This window comes from Pholcus phalangioides, unplaced genomic scaffold, assembly GCF_987345545.1.
Source record: "Pholcus phalangioides strain wild (caught in Gottingen) unplaced genomic scaffold, Ppha-v1.0 ptg000017l_1, whole genome shotgun sequence".
Taxonomy (NCBI): domain Eukaryota; kingdom Metazoa; phylum Arthropoda; class Arachnida; order Araneae; family Pholcidae; genus Pholcus; species Pholcus phalangioides.
The window spans coordinates 68650674-68673313 of NW_028301610.1; the positions used below are offsets into that span (position 1 = coordinate 68650674).

Genomic DNA, 22640 nt, shown 5'->3' on the forward strand with positions numbered 1-22640 from the left:
ATTTTCTCATCAGGTGTCGACACATTAGTATGAATATGAACATTTTATGTGAAATGTTAATTTCAAATCTCCCAACGCCATTGCATAGCATTTTGGCCTTGAAAATGGCATCGCGATACTAGCATAGGCGTACCCAGAATTTTCTCAAGGGGTTTCAATTTTTTTTCTTCTCAAGGAGGGGTTTTACGGGTTTTTTTGCAAAAACAATACTATAATCTCGGCTTGGGGGGGGGAAGTTAGAACCCCCTCCCCCTTTGCGTACGCCAATGGATATTAGTTCCAATCAATTCTATAAAGTTTGACCGAAGTAGTAGTGAAATGTGCGTTTCTGTGCCGTAGAATGTTTCTATATGGGAGACGTCGAATTTCTCTACTACTGTCATATTTACTACTACTACTCTCCCATAGAGGCTTCTACGACGGCCCAGAAACGCACATATCATACACCGCGAGACAATTACTCGGTCTTCTAAAAGTGCAGGTAATCTAAACAAGCAAGAATAAATGCCTTCCCAAGTGAACCGATTTGAAACAAGTCGTGTTTGTGATGTTGCCTTTTAAGATTTCTTTATCTGAATATCCTGTCTGTAATGAAACTATAAAAAGAACGAGAAATAGATTAACAATGAGAGGATGAAATAAACACGATTCACCGTAAACATTGTAACAATCTATTTTAAGTTTGGAAGCGTAACTAAACTTTTTGGTCAATTTCTCCGTGATTTTATAAGAATCATTCTGTCGCATCAACTGGATTATGAAAAAGACAGAGAAACGAAAACGTGGTCGGAGTACCCAACACAGCGGTTCTACTGGTGTAAAAAGCGACCGGGAGTGTCAGGCTTGTTGTCTACACTAACAGAATGAAGAGTCCGTATCCTCTCACTATCGCGGTGTATGATGTGTGTTTCTGGGCCGTAGAAACCTCCATGGGAGAGTAGGAGTGAAATTCGACGTCTCCCATAGGAGCTTTTACGGCCCAGAAATGCACTTTTCACTACTAATGTCCTACATAGGCGTACGCAGAATTTTCTGAATGGGTTGTTTTCAATTTTTTTCCCTCAAGAGGGGGGGGGGCGGCGGCTTACGTTTTTTTCCTGTAAAATAACACTATAATCTCGGCTTGAGGGGGTTAAAACCACCCCCCCCCCCCCGCGTACGCCAATGACTGTCCTAAACCACAGGTGAGGACAGCTACCCATAGTTCCCGATTTCTTCGCCACTACAGAGGATGGGCATTCACATCCCCGACCCATATGAAACTGCTGAGGACCAGTACCTTGGGCCTCTGGGTTCTAAGCCACTGCTGAGGACGATCATCCACAGTATCTTGGCTTCTTTCAATATATGATGACCACTCTGGTCCCTACGACACTACTGAGGACGAACATTCACACCCCTCCTCCGTGTTGCAAAGCCAGTGCTGCGGAATAATTTTCCCCTCAAGTTGGCTTCCCTGGTCTTCATTATTGGATGATCATGACATTGAAACTTGGCATCAATACAAATGTAAACAGTGAAGACCTGGTCAAAAACATTAGGCCCATCACAGATTGAATTGATTCATAAAGTTATTAACCGTACGACAGTCCATGGCCTATCATCGGCATGGAGGTAAACAATTGCACTTTACTGTTGACCACACTTAATGATGACCATAGATATAAGATTAACTAGACTGCGCGTCCTATTGTCCGGTCTCCTCTTTTTTGGAAGCACGTACCACCCACGTGACGAGTTAAATAAGAAGCCCATGGTATCCATAACTTGGCGCACTATCTTCGTTCTTGGCAACACATTCCTTGTAATAAGTGAAAAAAATTTAGATTCATTTTATTCGTGGCTTTATTTAAAAGCGGAAATAAAGCGCATTTTAATATACAAGAGCAATAAGTATATGGTACCTAACTTTCAAAGATGAAATTTCTAATCAAAATTAGTGCAGCAGCACCTCCTAGAGATAGAAAGCCTCCGCGCTCTGCTTGTGACGTCAGTAAGTAGTCCATTTCGCTCGGAATATTTAGGGAAAAAATTTCCTGCTCGTGCTAGTATCATCGTTGTTCGAATGGATCGGGTTCGAATCCGAGGGAGGAATATAGATATTTTCCCTAACGCGAACTTGAGGCGACCACCGATAGACAACGCCTTCATTTCCAACTCCTCTTATTAATGGCAGTAAATTGCAATATGGCCAGAGTTGGCGTTTGGTAAAGTAGTATCATCGTTGTGAGGAAAAGATATGATCGGGCTCAGAATTGGCGATTTCTATGCCCCACATCTAATCACTATGCGGTATTTGTGAGCAAATTAGGAAGATTCTACGCCAAAATAAGAAAAGAAATGAGATGCTGTGTTTTTCAAAATGTGGCAAACTTGCTAGGTAGTCTGAATTGTTGTGAGCGCACCCAACACTTCTCTCTTCCCCCCCCCCCCTCTCCCCATAGGGAAACCTCACATAAATACATGGAAGCAACACGTGTGTTCACTTTTCCCTCGCCAGGGAATTCCACGACGCACTTGTGTACTGAATAAGTACTTGTTACGCAACACAATCACAATCTTCTCTCGTCACCTGAGACAATGTGTCCGTGAGCCAATGAAAACCCCTTATAGATATCAGGCGATTGCCTTCGACCAATAGCAGGCTTCTTCACCGACTTTGTGTGGAAACACGAGGCTTTTCGGCAGCGAGTGTGAGGTTTTTTTCATCGGGAGTAGTCGCGTTTTGAACTCTCTCGGAATGGGAAAGGGCCGAGCTTCGATTGACCAAGATGGGTGAGTCACTTGAAATCATGTTGTTTTGAGAGTGCCAGTATCTTGAAATATTATTAAATAATGTTTAGTTATTAGTAGTGTGTTAATTGATTTAGTATGATTGATTTAACATGTGATTGTTTAGATATCGTGAATAAACTCCTCGAAATTTCTTAAGGAATCTGTGTATTATGTCTGGCAATGACATTTAACTTGAATGTCATTATGACGCATCATCATTCAATTATCATAACATTTAATTTGAATATAAAAGTAATGGGCACACGAAAATCGCACCGTTACAGAATGACGTTTATGGCAACCCGTGCGGAGGCCTATCTCTAGGAGGTGCTGGTTCGGCCAGCAGCCCCTATAGAAGGCCTCCGCACTGAGATAGTGCCGTCACTGAAGGCCATTTGACCTATAACCATTGGACCTGCAAAACAGGGTAATGATATCGCATGCGTGGGCCTGCTTTATCCAATGGCAATAGGTGAAATGGCCTTCAGTGACGTCACAAGCGTCTTGCAGAGGCCGCCTTCTATAAGGGGTATTGGTTCGACTTGGTGGTCTTCGGCGGCAATTTCTTGTTTTCCGTTTGTTTCTTTGTCCAAGTCCTTCGGGTCCCTCTCGTTGTCCCTTGAGGGGACCACCATCGTCTTTGATTCTCACCTCTTTCAATTTTCCTCCATAGGATTTTTCTTTGTCCTTCTCTTGTGGTCGAGTCCCGAGCCGTCGGCTGACTCGTAGTCGCTTTTGGGTTGATCCCGGACCCTAGATCTTGCTGGCCTTTTGTCACAGGGAGAACCCTGGGTCCTCGGCCCTGCTAATTTCTTACCCCCCTTCTGAGACTTAGACTTGCCCTTCGATCTCGTGTCACGTTCTATGTTGAACTTTGTCTCTGGCTTTGAGGGCCTTGCTGGCTTTTGTCCTTCTGCGTCTCTGTCTTCGGCTGGCCTTACTGACCTTTTGTCATCATTTCCTGAGTATCGGGCTTCGATGGCTTTACTGGCCCCCAGTATGTGAACGCTTCCCTCCTGTCTCGGGCATGGATTGGCCTTGCTGACCTTCGCGTCTGTCTCACGACTCTGCCTTTGATGGGCATGGACGGTCTGCATCCTCGTCAATTGTGAGGAAGGTATTGGGCGTTTGGCTACCCTCGCCTTCGTTCAATGTTTGGGCTAGTGTCTTTCCCTTTTCCGACTTCTTCCCTTCGGCTTTTTGTTGGGCTTCCGACCACGCTGCAGAGCCGTCGCCTCCGAGGAATACTCGGACATGGGAGGTATGGTGGCCTTGATGGTCGACAATTGTGTCAGAAATGTGGTCTTTCGGATCTCCTTCTACACGCGCCACTTCGCCCGCACTTCCCCAACTCGATCTTCAGACACTACCCGCTGCTCGGGTCCATGATTTGGTGTATTCGAGTTGCCTTCTCCTTGGTCACTCCCTTTACGTCTTGCTCATCGGCGAGCTCACGGAACTGCTCGGCCTGGGCCCTTTCGCTGTAGGCAGTCAGCAATTCTAAGATGAACAAGTATTCTGGATATTCGCTTCCAGTTGACCGGGTATGTAGCAGGGGTGAGATCAACTCTGTGAAAAATAATGGTGACATTCGCCGCTGCATTTGTAGAGCGTCTCTCAGGACTTCCGTCAATTCTTTCGGGTCACCCATCAATTCCTCTGTGATCTTTTCGATGGGGACTTCATCGTTAGTGCCGTCCATTGAACTTGACTTTGATCCCCTATCTACTTTTCAAGCAACCACCGACCATGTTGGCTTGCCAGTCTAGGCAGTTTATCCTGAGAACCACAAAGAGGTGTGATCAATTTTGCTTGACCCGTGCGGAGCATGGAAGCTTTCCTCTGGCCTAGGGCCAGGCTTAGGAACTTCGCTGCCTGGTGTAAAAAAATTTTTGCGCCCCTCCAAAAAATATTTATGTAGTCACTCCACTCCCCAACTTATAAACTTTTCGAGTTATGAACATAAATCTTGAAGGGGAACAATTTTTTTTAGAAAGAACTCAGGAACGCGTTGAGATAGTTTGGATCGTAATCAAACACCATCCATTGAGAAGGAATTGCATTTTAACTAATTTGACAATTTATAAATATTAGCGTGGTCCACCCAGGGCCGTCTTAAGAGCATCATGGGTTCCCGGGCCAAGTGGTTTTTCTAAGTATTTTTACCTGGTAAATTCTAGAAAATACCAACCAGATCTCATTCCTGCGAGGCCGCTCTTCACTTTAGGTCCCTGGGCCGTGCCCTGGTGGGCCCATGCGTCAAGACGGCACTGGGGATGATCCCCCCCCCCCCCCATATGTGTCTGCAATATGTTGCTCCAATTCTTTGACTTTTCTCAGTGGAGCACTTTTCCCTATATCATTATCTTTGAGCTTGCTGAAAATCAGAAGAAAGCCTACGTCTCATTAAAAAAAAGATACATTTTACTGGGGGGTTTCAGGATTTCTGTTATGCCGCTTAAAGGGTCAACTCGGTGGTTCTCAAAGTGTGAGTCATAGTTCCTAGGGGCATCGTTAACTTTTGTCAAGGGCCTCGCAGCATTCTGTGGTGATATTTATTTGTTCCTATTCTTACTTTGAGCGGGCTCTTTTAGGAATGAAGAATATCTACTGGACTATATTCTGGGGAGCTGCAGAAGAACTATGACTAAGGAAAGGGAGCCGTGGGTCAAAAGTTTAAAAAGCACTGGGTTAACTAGTCAATCACTGAAAGGTTGCTGTAAGTGCAGAATGTAAACTATTTTTGCAAAACAAATCCCTTTGTTTCAAAACTAATTCGATGATTTTTAAAAAATAAATAAAAAGTATCTACCTAAAAATATATTTAAATTACCCCGAAAGGGGAAAACTATGTATCTGTAGTTTAGCAATGGTATAAATATGAAATTGTGTCACGTGTTTTATTTTATAATGTAGAAACTCACTAAGAAAGGATTTTTCAAAATTAAATCCCTAAAAAGGGGTCTTAAGGAAGGATTTTCAATAGTATTGTAGCAATGTTTAAGCTGCAATAATTATAATCAGGGGCAGCTTAAGAGAGGGTGCAAGGGTGCGGTGCATCCGGGCGGCAGCTTAGGCTTTGATGTCTAAGACGTCAAAATGTAGTAAAAATTCAAAAATTCCAGTAGTAAAAATTAACACACCTCGCTTTTTATAGCCATGCTCTGATGACGAATATGAAAACTTGTGGGAACAGACAGGACCTAGAAACATAATACCAGAATGTACTCTATCACAAGAGGCAAGTGTGCATTTTAGTCAACACCAGATTTAGTAGAGCTAAAGCAAGTGATGATTTTGGTGCCGCCCACACTTATTCATATTTCCGTAACAGTAAAATATATAAAGGCTAAGAAAAAATTCGGCTTTTCACTTGTCTTGTCTTTAAAGAAATTCTTAAAAATCACCTCGTTATACTTGCTCTTCACATGATAAGTTCGTAGCGATGTCTCAGAGCTATAATGTGGTTATCTGGCACATGACCCCCACAAGGGTGAATCTTAGTTTCAGCCCTGGGAGCCGGGAAGATTGTCGTCATTTTTTGTTTTTCCACGATATAAAATTCGCTGTACGGGGCGAGCCCACCAAAGTTCCCAGCCCATGAGCCCTGCTCCTGACTGTGGGGAAGGGGCGTCATGATCTGGGGCATAATTAAAAATGATAAGATAATACTGTACCAAAATGCGAAAGTTTTTCAAAAGTGGGACGTATGGTTCATATTCTGCTCAGTAAACAATTGTATGCGATTTTGCACTTTACTGATAAAAATAAGGTTTATCACAGGGTCTCCTAGGCTGAAGCCCTGTCAGTTTCCACAAGAGTTTTCTTCAAGGGCGGCATACGAGGGTTTGCAACTGGGCAGCAGGTAAGCTTGAGCCACCACTGATTATAATTGGAAGTTTTAGCATACGGAAACTGTAAAAAGTTGGTTTTACTATTTATTTTATGTATATGACCAAATTATGTATAAATCTTAAAATTTTAAGTAACTGCATGTCAATTGCAAACTTTTTGTAATTGAAAGTATGTTTCCAAAGGTTGCAGGGATATCTGTTGCGCTAACAGAGGATATCATGTGTGCATTAGGAATTTGTTTATGTTCCCGAATTGCCTGTTTTTATGACTTCGGAATTTTTATTTGTAAATTTCAACTTTTTTGATATTTTTTTTTTTAAATGTTAAATTTTTCTTTTCTTCTCTAGGCTTGAAGAACCACTTACAGAGAGTTCCAGTTCATGTGCTAATAATCTTGGTGAAGCTGCAGTTTCTAAATCTCAAATCAAGTAATAATTTTAACATTTCAAGTTCATAACACATTTTTCATTGTACAATTTTTTTTTTTTTGAATTTAAAAGTTTTTCTTTAAGAGAAACTTACTTTTTCGGCCCGAAACGATGCAATAATAAAACATACTCTAATTTTACTGTAAGAAACTATTTTTGGAACTAGATTTTTTTTCATTTTTTACAAAATAGCAGCACAAAGCTAAGCAATTGAATGTATCGGGTGCAAGTGGTTTTTTCATCTCTCAAACTTTCAATTGTGAGGGGTTTGAAAAAATCGAGCTTTGTCAAGTTAGGTAGGTGCCTAACTAGAAACACAATTAAACCCATCCAATGTTTCTGACGAAATATTATGTAAGGAGCTTAATGGAAGAAATAAAAACAAGATTCCTTCGCTGCTATTGTTATGCTGTGTCTGTACACCTAACAAAGCAACCCTTACATGTGTAATGTAAACACGATGATTCATTTATCGCATTCACCATCTTTGACGATTATGCGTAATGGCCTACAAATGTGATAGATTTGCGGTGTATGAGCAACCAGAATCACAGAATTTTAATGCCAATGCCCCTTAAAGCGGGCGGGGTGTAATGTGATAGGCCTCCTCGTGGTGCACCCTGGGTCACGCTAAATCTATCACACGTCATTGTCTTCGCATATTTGTGGGGTGTAATGTGATAGGCCTCCTCGTGGTGCACTCTGGGTAACGCCAAATCTATCACACGTCATTGTCATCGCTTTTTGTGCTCATATACTTCACCTTCAATAGCCCAAATTACATGTTTATTTCTACACATCTTGCAGTACATGTCTTGCGTCTCGTTTTGTCCTGTACATGTTTGTCTTCTGTGTCCAACCCCTCATTGTGGGCCCCGCTCCGGCGGGGAGGGGTCCTCCCGGATGGGGCATTGCTTCTAGCGTATGCTCCATCCGGGACGCTGTCTACCTGCGTGTTTGCCGTGTGTGGAGACCCGTAAGGCTGGAGATGGGGATCCTGGTTAGCCTGATGCGCTAGCTTTGGCCTCGGATTCAGCCGAAACGGGAGGCTTGGATTAGCCCTGTCCAGGTCAATCGGCTGTGGTCGCCTCGGTGGCTGAAGGGGTTACACTACTGGGCAGGTAGAGGGGCCGGGCCTGCCGGACGTCGTTGAGGTTTGTTGGTGCTGCTTCACGACGATCTTGGATCTTGAACGCGTCTGCTCGCCTGCTTCGGTGGTGTATAGCTCTCACCTAACCTGACGTTGCTACTAACCTTCACCGGTTACGTGGGCGCGTCCCCTCGTAGGGCTCCATGGTGGGCATGGTGGGTGAGAGTGGAACAATACCCATTCAAATATGGGAAAAACAAAAAATGCACCAAAACGTCAAAGAACTACTCTTAGTGAAACAATTATCACAGAAACCGCTTCTTCAAATCTGTCATCTGTCTCATTCTTCTTTTTGCATAGTTCTGATACCGATAAACAGCTGTCAAAAGTATCACCATTCTTGATTGATAAAGCTCTCTATGGCGCAGTTGGAACTCTGAAATCAGTGAAGGCTCTCCGTTCAGGAGACCTTCTCGTCGAAACTAACACTCCCAAACAAGCCGAACTCATTCAAAAGCTCACATCTCTCGGGGACATTCCCATAACAATCAAAATCCACCCCACGCTGAATTATTCACGTGGCGTCATCTCAGACCCTAACTTAATTAACATGGATGAAGATGAACTAACCCAGGAGCTAGCGTCTCAAGGCGTAACATCTGCCAAACATATCATGAGCCGCAAAGATGGCAATCTAGCTCCATCACGTAATATAATCCTGACATTTTCATCCCCAACATTGCCGAAAGATGTCAAAATCGGTTACTATAACCTCCATATCCGGCCATACATACCTAACCCTGTAAGATGTTTCAACTGCCAAAAATTCGGTCACTCACGAATGGCGTGCCGTGGTCAACCCACCTGCGCAAAGTGCGGTGAGAGGGACCACATTTCGGACAGCTGCACTAATTCACCATTCAAGTGCGTCAATTGCGGTGGCGACCACCCCGCATTTGACAGGAAATGTCCGAAATGGAATGAAGGAAAGGAGATCCAGAAGATCAAGGTCCTTAATAACATCTCATATATTGAAGCACGCCGTCGTGTAATCCCTAACCAAACTCCAATAGCTAGTACATCATATTCTAATATGGTAACAAATCCATCAACAGCTAATAAGACTAACAATGTCACGAAAGCATCTGTAACAACTCAGACCGAACCCATTGCTGATACATCCACTCAAACATCATCTAACCAACCATGTAATAGTTGTGGCTGCTGTTGCTCTGCTGGAATACGGAAGGAGTCCACCACCTCCGAAGAAGCAGGAAAAGCAACAGCGAACACATTCAAAGTAACTACAGCTACTAAGCCAAAAATCAATAGTGGAAATAAATCTAAAATTAAACTATTCAAGACCGGATATTCAAGAAAAGCCATTCAGAGAGCAAAGAAGCAGCCTACATTACAAAACATGTCACTTCTTGATGACAAATCAATTGGTGACATGGATCTCGATAATCCTACAGAATCCGGTACTACTCGCCGGAAATTGGACAGAAATAAGTTCAAAGACCTTGAACCGTCTACATCTATTTGAAATTTATGGCCAACATTATTCAATGGAACATTCGTGGTCTTAGATCCAATTACGAAGATCTCAAGGATTTGATCAATCACTATCATCCTGTTTGCGTGGCACTCCAGGAAACTTTTACGAAGCCCTCGGAGACATGGAACATCAGGCGACATTCCCTGTTCCGTATTGATTACGATGACGGGAGTAGAGCTTGCCGCGGTGTTGCTCTGCTGGTTCCACATCACGTGTCGTCGCGCGTTCTAACGCTGCGCACGAACCTGCAAGCCATCGCGGTGGAAATTTCTACTGGCCTAAGAATTACCATCTGTTCCATTTATTTGCCACCAAATGACACCATCTTACAGAGAGATCTAGAAGATCTGATTGATCAATTAACTCCACCATTTTTTCTTCTTGGAGACTTCAATGCTCATAACATGATATGGGGTTCTAACAGCAACACCCCTCGTGGGGAAATTATAGAACGGCTTTTAGACGACATAGACCTTGCCATCATGAATGATGGCAGTTTCACTCATTTTCATGCCCCAAACAATAGTTTCACTGCAATAGATTTATCGTTACGCTCACCTTCACTCTTGCCCAACTGGTCCTGGTCGGTTGATCCGGACCTCCACGGGAGCAATCATTTTCCTCTAGTGGTTAAGTGCCTTGATCGAAGCCATAGCATACCTGAGGGTCCTCCTCGGTGGAAGCTTGTGGCCGCCCGATGGGCAGACTTCACGGTCAAGGCAGAAATCACGGAGGATATGGTTTCGCAACCCGACGTCGACCACTTTGTCGACCTTGTCACCAGTTGTGTCATCTCTGCAGCAAATGAATCAATACCCAAAGTCTCCTCGAAACTTCCTAAATTTCCTAAACCTTGGTGGAACCACGAATGTAATCTTACTATTAAAGCACAAAAGAAAGCATGGAGTAGGTTCCGGCGGTATCCTACCCATGACAACAAGTTGGCATTTTTAAAAGCAAAGGCGATAGCGAGAAGAACCAGGCGCCAGGCTCAACGCGAGTCCTGGCAAAAGTTTACCACGGGAATCAATTCATCTACTTCATCTAAAGTCATTTGGGACCGGATCCGAAAAATCAATGGTCATTATCAGTCTCATCCACTTACCATTTTAAATACCAATGGCACTATCATCAGCGATGTGAGTGATATTGCGGATACCATCGCCGCCCATTTCGCCGCTGTCTCCAGTGATGCGAACTATCCCCCATCGTTTCATCCCATTAAATCATCAGCCGAACGTACATCGTACACCTTCCGGCCTTTTACACCGGAGGGGTACAATTCATTGTTCACCCTTCATGAACTGACGACGGCCTTGCAGCGAAGTCCTGACTCAGCTGTAGGGCCCGATGCTATTCATTATTCCATGATTCGGCATCTCTCATCTGAATCACTCTCACATTTACTCATATTGTTTAATCGGATCTGGGTCAGTCATTCATTTCCTGACACCTGGCGAGCAGCCATTGTTCTTGCATTCCCGAAGCCTGGCAAAAATCCTCAGCAACCTAATAGTTACAGACCTATTGCTTTGACCAGTTGTTTGTGTAAGCTCATGGAACGCATGGTCAACTATCGCCTTATGCACTACCTTGAGGTTAACAATATTTTATCGAAACATCAAAGCGGCTTTAGACGGTTCAGGTCCACAACATGCAATCTATTACGCCTTGAGACATCAATAAGACAAGCATTTGTGAAGAGGGAGCATATGCTAGCCATATTTTTCGACATAGAAAAGGCCTACGACCGTACTTGGAGGCACGGAATTCTTTCCGACCTCTATAATAGCGGCTTGCGGGGCAACTTGCCCATTTTCATTAAGAACTTTCTTGCTCGCCGCATCTTCCAGGTACGGATCGGAAGCACATTATCAGCTCCCCAAATTCAAGAACAAGGTGTACCTCAAGGTAGCATTTTAAGTGTAACACTTTTTATTTTAAGACTCAACGGGGTGTTGAACCAACTCCCGTTGTCAGTCACTGGCGCACTCTATGTGGATGATCTGTTAATATCATATCAATCAGTGAATATGAGGTCAGCCGAGAGACAATTACAAACCGCTCTCAACAAGATTAGCAAGTGGGCTCATGATAACGGCTTTTCATTCTCCGCTGACAAGACTGTTGCTATGCACTTTTGTCGGCGTCGAGACCTACACGATGACCCACAGTTGTTTCTCAATAACAATCTAATACCTATTGTAGAAAATACTAAATTCCTCGGCATCACATTTGACAAGAAACTCACTTTCAAACCTCAAATTGCGCAATTAAGAGCTCGTTGCATAAAGACGATGAACCTCTTGAAGGTCATCTCTTCTACATCGTGGGGAGCTGACCGTAAGTCGCTCCGCCACTTATATAAAGCTTTAATAAGATCGAAGCTCGACTACGGCTCCATTGTATACGGGTCGGCACCTCGGAGCTATCTGAGTGTGCTCGACCCGGTCCACCATCTCGCCCTACGGATTTGTTCTGGAGCTTTCCGGACGTCTCCAATGGAGAGCCTGTATGTCGAACGCAACGAGCCATCACTGACATCAAGACGCCAGCAACTTTCCTTGAAATATTTTATCAAGATGAAGTCTTTTCCAGATCATCCACTTCATCGTGTAATTTTTAATCCCTCATTTCATAGACTATTTGCTGCTCGCCCTTCATGTGTTCCATCTTACGGTCTTCGTATGAGGGCACTTGTGGAAGAACTAGAATTAGACATCAGTCGTGTGGCCCCAGTTGCTTGGCAACTGGCACCATGGGAGCAGTCTCGACCAGATGTCTCTCTTTCATTATCATTATACCCTAGAGCCACCACAGCAGATGTCATATATCGACAGATATTCTTTAGGCACAGGGGTAGGTACAACAGGTACTTCCCCATATATACCGACGGTTCCAAGAGCCCTGGCCATGTCGGTTGTGCCTACATCTGCTGTGAGGAGACATCTTTCAAACTTCCAGACACATTCACTATATATTCGGCAGAACTGTACGCAATCCTTCAGGCTCTACGTCATATACGACGCAAACGCCACCGACGATGCATCATCTATAGCGACTCTCTCAGCGCATTACAAGCACTGTGTTCCTGTACGTTTCACACTCATCCATTCATTCATGCCATTTTTCATGAACTGCATTACCTCATTCATCATGGTACCACAGTAAAATTTTACTGGGTACCAGGTCATGTAGGAATACCGGGCAACGAAAAAGCAGACACCGCAGCTCGAACAACAACTAACATTGACAATAACCTTTTGGTACCTGCCAGTGACCACTTCTCAATCCTCCGGGAAGTGATGCATCACCGCTGGCAGGATCATTGGAGCCATCAGATAAATAATAAACTTCATGCCATCAAGCCCACACTTTGCCATTGGCGTTCGAGCTGCAGAACTAACCGAAAGGAGGAAGTTCTGCTTGCCCGGTTGCGCATAGGACACAGTCGTATCACACAATCATATCTTTTATTACGAGAGAGTCAGCCACAGTGCCCACATTGTCAAAGTCCATTGACCATTGCTCATGCTTTTACTTGTTCATATCATCGTCATCATTTTACGACCGCTTTTGGTCAAAGTCATCTTTCACTTCATGACATTTTAAATGACAATAGCGATGCATCTCGCATTTTTAAATTCATCAAAGCCATTGGTTTTTATAACAAATTATAATTTTACAATTCATGTCATTGTTTTACGTTTGTTTTCCTTTTTATATGTTTCAGTTTTTTGACACGACAAAAGCACATTTTTCTTGTTTTTGTGTCATGTTTTGGCGCAGTTTGGCGAAATTTGTCCTTGCGCCAAAAAATTCAAAATCCAACCCAATCCTTAAAGCAGGCCATGAAGTTGGCTATTACCAAAATGGTCAGTGATTATTCATAATAACAGCTCTTTATCACTTTCACTGCAACATAAATAGCACAACACCATATAGCACCCCCCCCCCTTTGAGGTGAGTGGCAGGGTTTCATCCTGGTGAAGGTGGGAACATTTTCTAGCTGGGCGCTGATTGGTCAGTGGTGAAATTCCCACAAAGGAAAATTTTTTGGCCTGTCCATTGTCACATGACCTTAAGAATTACGTTTAACAATCGCATCATAGTTGCATTCGGAGATTGATTCTTACATATAGATGGCTATTTAGAATCGGAAGGTGGTATATCCCAGGTTCAAGAAATACCATAGCTCTTTAACCCCTTTATGGTCACAGATGAAATATTTCGTCCACATGTCAATGGAATAAGTTAAATTCAGTTTCCTGTGTTTTTCCTCTCCTTACGATCGCCAAGCTTTATTGTAACCCTCATGTAATAGCGAAAGAGAACACGTAGGGTTGAGTGAGGTGAAAAGAGGAATATGCTGTATACTTTCATATCTATTAGGCTATATATCAATTATTTTTTCTACTTATCTTTTATACTATCTCCCTTTTTTTCTTTTTCACCCTTCTTTTTTTTTCTAACGTGCAGTTAGGTTAGTTTTGAGATTATTCAGGCCAGATTATTGGATGTCCTAAGCACTTGGGTAACTTTGGTGCTGCTCCCCCCCCCCCCCCCAATTTTCATGCCGTTGGATACTCGGATTCTACGAGAAACAATAGAATACAACTTTCGGGGAGGGGGAACCTCGATATATTTTTTTTTATGGCAAATGTACCATACATATTGTATACTAAAAAATTAAAACACAAGGTTCCCCACCCTAGCGCCACCAAGCTGGTCGGAATTTATACTCTTCATCTGATGAAATCGTTGTAACTTGTTTTCTTCGGACCTAGTTATTCGTAGTTACTCTCAGCTTTATAATTCTTGATTCATAGGCCTAATTCATTAGATTAGGGCTGCCAAGATCGATGTCCTCTTTGTAACAACGTCTTTTGCGTTGAGGACCCGATATGAAAAGATATTTTTTTTACATTATAAATTTACTATAGAGGAACCTCTGGAAAATTCTGGGCTGAGGTCCTAATGAAGACCCCGGAGATACGGTGCGAATCCTCTTCGAACTAAAACCACTGACAATCCTAGGGAAATTGAAACAAAACACGTTCTTGGCGAAAAAAATCCCGAAAGAGTGAGTTTTTTGTTCAAGAATTTCGAAAAATTCAGCATACCTCAGATTATAAGGAACCTCCGCTTCGGGACTCGAATTATTGAGACTCCACCGTACCTTATTTTTGGTTCATCACCATCATTGGGTACCTTTTTTTCTGATATATTTTCCAAGTTCGTTAGCAATTTAAATCTGGAAGCATTTCTTTTTACTAAACGGTGGATCAAACTACACAGTTGATCCACTTATGATCCATATGCGAGTATACCCGCAGATCTGCAAGTTTCGAAGTTCATGTCCTTATTCTGTATAAACTTGGCTCACTCGGTTCCTTCTCGACGCATGGGCCACCCGGCCATGCCTCGGTGTAGTGCCGAGAGAGCCTTATGACAATTACATCTGGTTGCAATTTTTGAGAGTAAGTATGCAAATTGGAAGGCAGGTACTTTTAGCTAGATGGGGGCCTCGGAAAAATCACTTGCCCCGGGGGGGGGGTGGCATCATAAGCGTACACAAGGGTTGACCTTTTCAGGGACTCAAGGAATCTTTCCAGAAAAGTTTTGAGTTGCTAACTTTCAAAAAAGCATTTTAAATATTAAACATATTCATTTGTTAACACACAAAAGTATTTTCTTCGATATATTTTAATTATTTTTACAAAAATATTTTTATTTTTTTAATCGTCATTTGGAAGATACGGGGGCCCCTACCCCTTCCCCACATCCTAGAGCAGGGTCCCCTAGCACGACCTCCTATATAACCTATCTAACGGTTATCTAGGTCGTGCCCCTAGGCTGGGATCTGTTGCAGGCCCCAAGGTCACGCTTTTCACGGGCCCTTTTATAGTTAATTTATAGCATGAAAAAGTAAAAAATAACGAGAATTTTACCGGGTCCCAGGGCTAGAGCCCTGTCAGCCCCGCCCTTCTGAGTGGCCATGCCCCTACCTGCATAAGCCTCTGGGGCCTATGATACAGTTAAGAATTCCCTGGCCTAACTTCATGGAAATTTTGTGACATCTGATACCAAAAACTCAGCATTAATGTCAATTTTAGTTTGCAATACTATTAGTTTCTCTAGAGTTGAGATTTGAATATTGTTGCTGTGGAAATAGCATATGCATCTCATGTTGCGTCAAAAAAGGAATTTCAAGATACCTTCATTTCTAATGCGATCTTTGAGGATTTTCTACCGAATGGTTTAATTATGAGAAAAAATTGTACACTAATAAAAAATATATAATTTGATAACTTTTTGTGGTGCCCCCCTTCTCTTGATGCCCTAAGCACGTGCTTATTCCGGCCCTGAGATTATTCAAATTTGTTGCCGAAAGCTTGTACGTGAAGGGGTTAAGATAGGAAAAAGAAGTGTATGTGCTGGTCAAAATTACACCCAAATGCAAGGATGACATTGACCCAAAATGTTTTTTTTCCTTTAATTACTCAAAGTTAAAAAAATGTTTATTATTTTTAGATACATAATATAAGATAGCCTATAGTTATAAATATGGTTACCAGAACTTGAACGTGGTAATAATATTGGAGTTATTGGAAAGTGGATTTGAAATTTTTAAAAACAATAGATCAAAGTAGCCCGCATTAATGGTACAGGAGAAGAGCACGTGCAATGATAACTAATAATAATCCATCTTTTTAGTCTAATTCTTGTAGAGAATGAAAAACTATTGTTTTCGAGACATTTTTTTAAAGTTATTGCAAATACAGGATGGGCAAAAAGTTCGTAGAAACTTTAAAAATTCATAAAAATCGGAAAAATAACCGAAATAAAAAAACGGGTTACAGGGTTAGCATCGCTAGGTCACAGGAATTTCTTTACGACAAGACAAAAAAAAAACACTAAAAAAATACCCGATAGGCGGTGCTGGTACGAGCGACTTCGGTGGAAATATGCCAATGACACGGTTATAAAAACTTGCGCTCCTAATCGACAATCGGTTCACCGTTGTAAACCTTGATGCGGACCTGCTGCACTCTGCTGTTGCTGGATTTGTGATTCGCCTGCAATGTGTTATACCCCGTGGTGGTGGTCATGTGGAACACATACTGCTGTAATAAACGATTTGGAGGCATTCTGTTCGTTATTTGCGTATATTTTCTTTGACTTGTGTACGTCAGCGCCACCTATTGGCTGTTTTTTTAGTTGTTTTTTCCTATGAGAATTTTTTTAATTCACCTGCAAAACCTTTTTTATTTCGGTTATTTTTCCGGTTTTTATGAATTTTTAAAGTTTCTACGGACTTTTTGCCCACCCTGTACTTTTTTATTTTTAACTCTAAACCATATTCTTTTCATATCTGTTCACCAGAAACGAGTTCAACTCAGAATTGAATACCTTCCTCAGAAAAAAAAGTAACATGTTAATCATTGGAGACTGTAATATAAATATTCTTGCTCACAACACCGATGTCAATTACTACAAAGATACAATGTGCATAAACGGATTTAACCCATTAATAAATCAAATTACCAGAGAATCTAGAGATGGGGGCACTTGTATAGATCACGTTTATTATAGAACAAAAATGAATACATATCAAAAATTTATTGTGTATAATACTAAAATAACTGATCACTTTCCAATATTGGGATACATTTCTAAGAAAAATGAGATAAAACTAAATAAAACATTAATAAATTATAAAAAATTTGAGGAATTTGTGGTAAATTGTATAAACCTTAACGTATATGAAGATAATGATATTTGTAATAAATACAAACGATTCCATGATATTATTACGTTGAATAAAAACCTATGGGAAACAAAAAAACCGATAAAACGAAAAAATTATAAAAATTGTATCAACAAACATTTAATAAATAAAATAAATATCAAAGAAAAACTCCACAAAAACATAAATACCCCCATGTTAAGTATTATGACGATACATATAGAAATTTCAAAAAAGCTCTGAAACAAGAGATCAAGATAGTGAAAAACGAATACTACAGGAAAAAGTTTTTAAATTGTAACAATGATATTCGTAAATAATGGCAATTTATAAACCAAACTATAACGAATAAAAATAGGAAAATTACCCTGCCAGATACAACAAACCACAAACAATTGGCTGAAAACTTTAATGCAGATTTTATAAATCGAAACTTAGATAGTGAGGATTCTAATATAAGTGCTTCTCGAAACTGTGATAGCAATGCATCGATATCTTCAATGATGATATCTGGCATTGGAAACAATGATTTACACAAGATAATATATGAACTAAATGAACATAAAGCGATAGGATATGATGGTATAACAGTAAAAATGATCAAAATCATAGCCAGATATCATAATGACTTGTTACTATACCTAATAAATACCTCACTAATAAAAGGAATTTTCTATCCCGAACTCAAAGTTTCCATCGTGTACCCAATTTTTAAAAAAGGTGATAAAAAACCTTTTAGCAAATTATAGATCTATTTCAGCACTCCCGGTTTTTTCAAAAATAGTTGAGAAATGTATGAAAACAAAATTGACTAGTTACTTGAAACGTATAAACTTCTTTGCTGAGAATCAATATGGTTTTCAAACAGAAAAAAACACTGAAATGGCAATCGCAAAAGGCAATGAATACCTAAACCAGAGCTTCAACAACAATAATTATTCAATAGTAGTTTTTATCGATTTAAAAAGAGCTTTTGATAATGTAGATCCATCTCTGTTATTACATAAGATGGAGAGTGCCGGAATTCGTGGTGAACTACTGCGGTGGTTCGAAATGTACTGTTATGGACGAATACAGGCAGTCCATATAGAAAATGAAAAAAATTATTACCTTGAAATAAAAAAAGGAATACCTCAGGGAACAGTACATGGCCCCACACTTTTTCTGATATATATAAATGAATTATGCCTTCTAAAATTGCATGGTAGAATAGTGTCTTTCGCGGATGACAACGTATTATATGTTGAAGGTAAAAAATATTTCTCATTTGATAACTGAAGTTGAAGATGACCTTAGACAGACATGGCTAACAAAAAATAAATTACTTCCAAACGTAGAAAAAACAAAATTCATCTGTCTAAAAATTAGAGATATTAAACCAGAAACTCCAATATCACTAAGATTGCACGTTTGTAAATACCCCTCCCAAATCTGTTCTTGCGGTCACATAGAAAGAGTAAGAGAATATAGTTATAGTAGTTATACAAGACGATCTAAAATGGAATAGTCATTCTAACAATGTCTGTAATACGGTAAGAGAACAAATCGCAGCTTTATATAGATTAAGAAACACTGTAAGTCCGGAACTCCTTAAAACAATTTTCTATGCTTGGATCCAATCAAGAGTAACTTATGCTATTACAGTGTGGGAAGGTGCCTATCACGATAATATTAAGAACTTAAATAACATCTATAATCGCATAAAACATAAGGTAATGTCATTTAATAATACAGATCTACTGAAATCAGAAATTTTAATACTTGATCTAAGGCAAATTTATGTGTATAAAATGATAATTTTTATGACTAAAAACCATAATTTATTTCTTAAAACTAATAACGATAGAACCTCAAATAGATACAACTTCTTGTATTTAACTCCAAAAACAAATAAATACCTTGTTCAAAAAAGTATAAATTACCTAGGACCAACTATTTGTTACAAATTCGGAAAAAAATTATCAGACCTTAGAATAAATAAACATCTCAAGAAAGAAATTTTCACATTTTCAAACTCTATAACGAATTTTGAAAGGTTTATTGAAAATATAAATAGGTAACCAAGGAAAAATTTGAAATATCTATAATAAAAAATAATAAAAATAAATAAATGAATGAAATGAAATAAATATAAATCGAGCGCGCCGTTTATTATATATAGTATTTATTAAGCTCTAGGACGGACTAAATGGGTCCCTAAGAGCTGCATAGTGTATGTTTTGTCTTTTGTTCTGTTGGCTTTATTTTATTTTGTATATTTGTATTTTGTATTCATGTATTTATGTGTGCTGTTTTGAATTGAATAAAAAACAAATTATCTTTATAAGACGTACCCGTTGCATCAAGCTTTTACTGTAGCTTGTCAACTAAAACAAAAACATGCTTTGAATGGTTTTCATTGTCAAGGGAATGTCAAAAACGTTAGTCATCCATTCTGAGTGATGGCCAGTTACTGGAAATTGTAGGAGTAACTGGGAAAACGTTTTTTCAATAGTCAGTGTATGTTAGTTGAAGTCCTGTGGAGTTACATAAGGGGTAGAGATTTTCATTGTTTTCACTTGATTTTGTAAAAGCCAAATTTGAATTAGCTACTACCTTCCAAGCGTAATTGACCATTATAACTAATTTACCTTTAGTCGGGTGCACTAAAAATCCTAACACGTTTGGGCGCATTTCATCTGTGACATTAAAACAGGGACGCCGGAACATATATGCTCGTGTTGCTCGAGCAACTCCAATCACTGAAATGGCATTGCTGAGAAACACCATTCAAATTCAGCCAATAGATAATTTCTAATTTAAAGTGCCCTTCTAAATATGACTAAATTTTTTTTTTTTCCAAATTCTAAATATGTATCCTAATTTATTTGGCATTAGTTTTGCCCCTGAAAGACGCGCTAACGAAAGTAAAAACCCGCTACTGTATACTGGCTTACAAAAAGACTAGTTTTTCTCAATATTGATCTTGCTCTCACCATTTCTATTCAAACACGACCAGTGTCTACTTATCTTACTCTTTGTGTGCCCAGCTGGTTTTTCTGAGTAGGGATGATACCTCTCTGTTATGGCTCTTCTATTTCCTGAAACCCCCCTTCCCCAATGTGTCAAATTCTTTTTGAAGCGGAGCGCTTTTGTTAGGTGAAACTAGAGCCAGACAAAACCTGCCGTTGCCTTCCAGTCATGACAATTGCAATTAAGTAGCAGCCCCACTTCTTTGGAATGGCCCCTGTCCAGTAGTCCAACGTGCGGTAATTCTAAATACAGATTGGGCTGTACACGAAAGAACCAGATTGTAGGGAAGGGAAGTGTGGACTCTCTTCCTAAAAAAATATGATGGGGGGGGGGGGGAACAAAATTGTTGTACTCTGAACACACACACGCCCTATTTTTTATTACTCATCCGTCATTGAGAACTACAGAAATTTCGCTGGCAAAGACTGTTCTCCAAAACTAAACAATTAAAACCAGACTGGATAGACCTTGCTCCAGGCCAGTCTTCCAGAAAACATTTATTATCCCACCAGTCTCCAAATTCGAAAAAAAAAACAAACAAAAAAACTACAGGTGAGAAATCGCGTGTTGTTAAAATCATGTTCCCTAAATTTCAGGCTTCCTGGTAATCTCCCTCCGAATTTTCTCTGTCCAAAGACTAGCAAACGTATTCGCCACCAGTGTGTATTATTGGTCATTGGTTATTATGGGAAGTTCTCGAGCAGAAAAGAGAAATAATTATAAGTTTTTCTCTAAGAAATTTCATATTGATGAAGGAGCAGATTTTATACCTTATGTGAGTTGACTTATCTAAACAACTTTCTCTGTCGTATTATTAACTTTGTAATAGTGTGTATTCTGTCTCTCATACCCGGGGATACTATCTCATACCAACAATATTTTTCTTATGAAACCTCACTTCAATGATACTCGGTACAACGATAAGTCCCTCTTCCACGATAATTTTTCAAATCTTGTTTGGACACTTCCGCAGTTTAGTTGCCTCTCGGTGTAATGGTAATCCGTCTACAACAGTGGTTCTTAATCGGGGGTGTGGGAGAGCATTTTTGTGGGTGCGAGATAGAAAAAAAATTATATCATGTTGACTGATTATTCAGGAAAATTGAAACGATAAAAATTGAATTTTTGGATTTTAAAAAACATGAATAAAACAGACATTTTCACATCTCATTTTTTTAACTTTCGATTGTAGAAATGTATAAATAAACATAAAATTCGCTTTGCAAAATTTCCTTTTTCGATTAGCGTTCGTACTTGCTTTCCATTTCGATTGAGAAAAAACCATTAATAACCAAAATATTTCGCGGTTTATTTGCATTGTTGTTCTTTCTGTATTAGCGTAATGCGCTTAGATTTGATACTGTCGTGAGCATCACTCAGGAAATCATGCCCCCCCCACAAGGATGGGGCTGACAGGGCTCCAGCCTTGGAGCCCGAGACAATAACCACCATTTTTTGTTTTTTCATGATATGAATTCGCTATAGAATGGCCCGTGAAAAGCCTGGCGTGGGGGCCCGCTAAATAAAGATTTCAGCATTTTGGCCCTCCTCCAGGAGCCAAACAAACATATATACAGGGTGTACTGTAAGTCCTAACTCGACCTTTATCTCATCAGCCGTTCATCGCAGAAGAATGGTTTCAATTCTAAAAATACATTCAAAAATCACTGAGTTTTGAGAGTCAAAATACTATGTCACACAAAATAAAAAATCTAAATTTTTTTAAGGACACCCCGTCCTAAAAAGACCAATCAGAAAGTTGTGGCCCTGTCTCTTCTGAGGCCAACAAAGAAAAAATTGCAAATTTCGCCGAGACATTTGATCCAAGAAATGGAGAAAAGTTGGGAAATAACAGCATAAATAAGGGAAAAGAGCATTGTTCGTTAGTTTATTTCTGTTCTTTCCAACTTTCCTCCGATTTTTGAATTCAAATATCTCAGCGAATATTGTGCTTTGTTATGTGGATTTTCTGTTTTTGTTGGCCTCAGAAGAGACAGGGCAACTTTAAAAATGTTGAAACTCATCCAGTGGACTATGATGGCAACAAAAAAGTATGGATGACATGTTGAAAAGGTGTGCGGTTGACCGAGTTGTTCGGAAAATTGATGTTCGGATAAACGATGTTCTGTATTTTTTTGTTGGCCTTGGAAGACAGGCAATTCATTTAGGGGG

General features: G+C 40.3%; 1 protein-coding gene across 4 annotated transcripts in view; it reads left to right on the plus strand.

The window, feature by feature from the left end:
- Positions 1-22640, plus strand: part of LOC149074679 (uncharacterized) — a 459047-nt gene that overhangs the window by 435546 nt on the left and 861 nt on the right. For all 4 annotated transcript variants that reach the window (XM_089247147.1, XM_089247149.1, XM_089247150.1 and 1 more), the window contains one exon: positions 6978-7058. In XM_089247147.1, coding sequence (XP_089103273.1) covers positions 6978-7058 — 81 coding nt within the window. The remainder of the gene's footprint in view (positions 1-6977; positions 7059-22640) is intronic.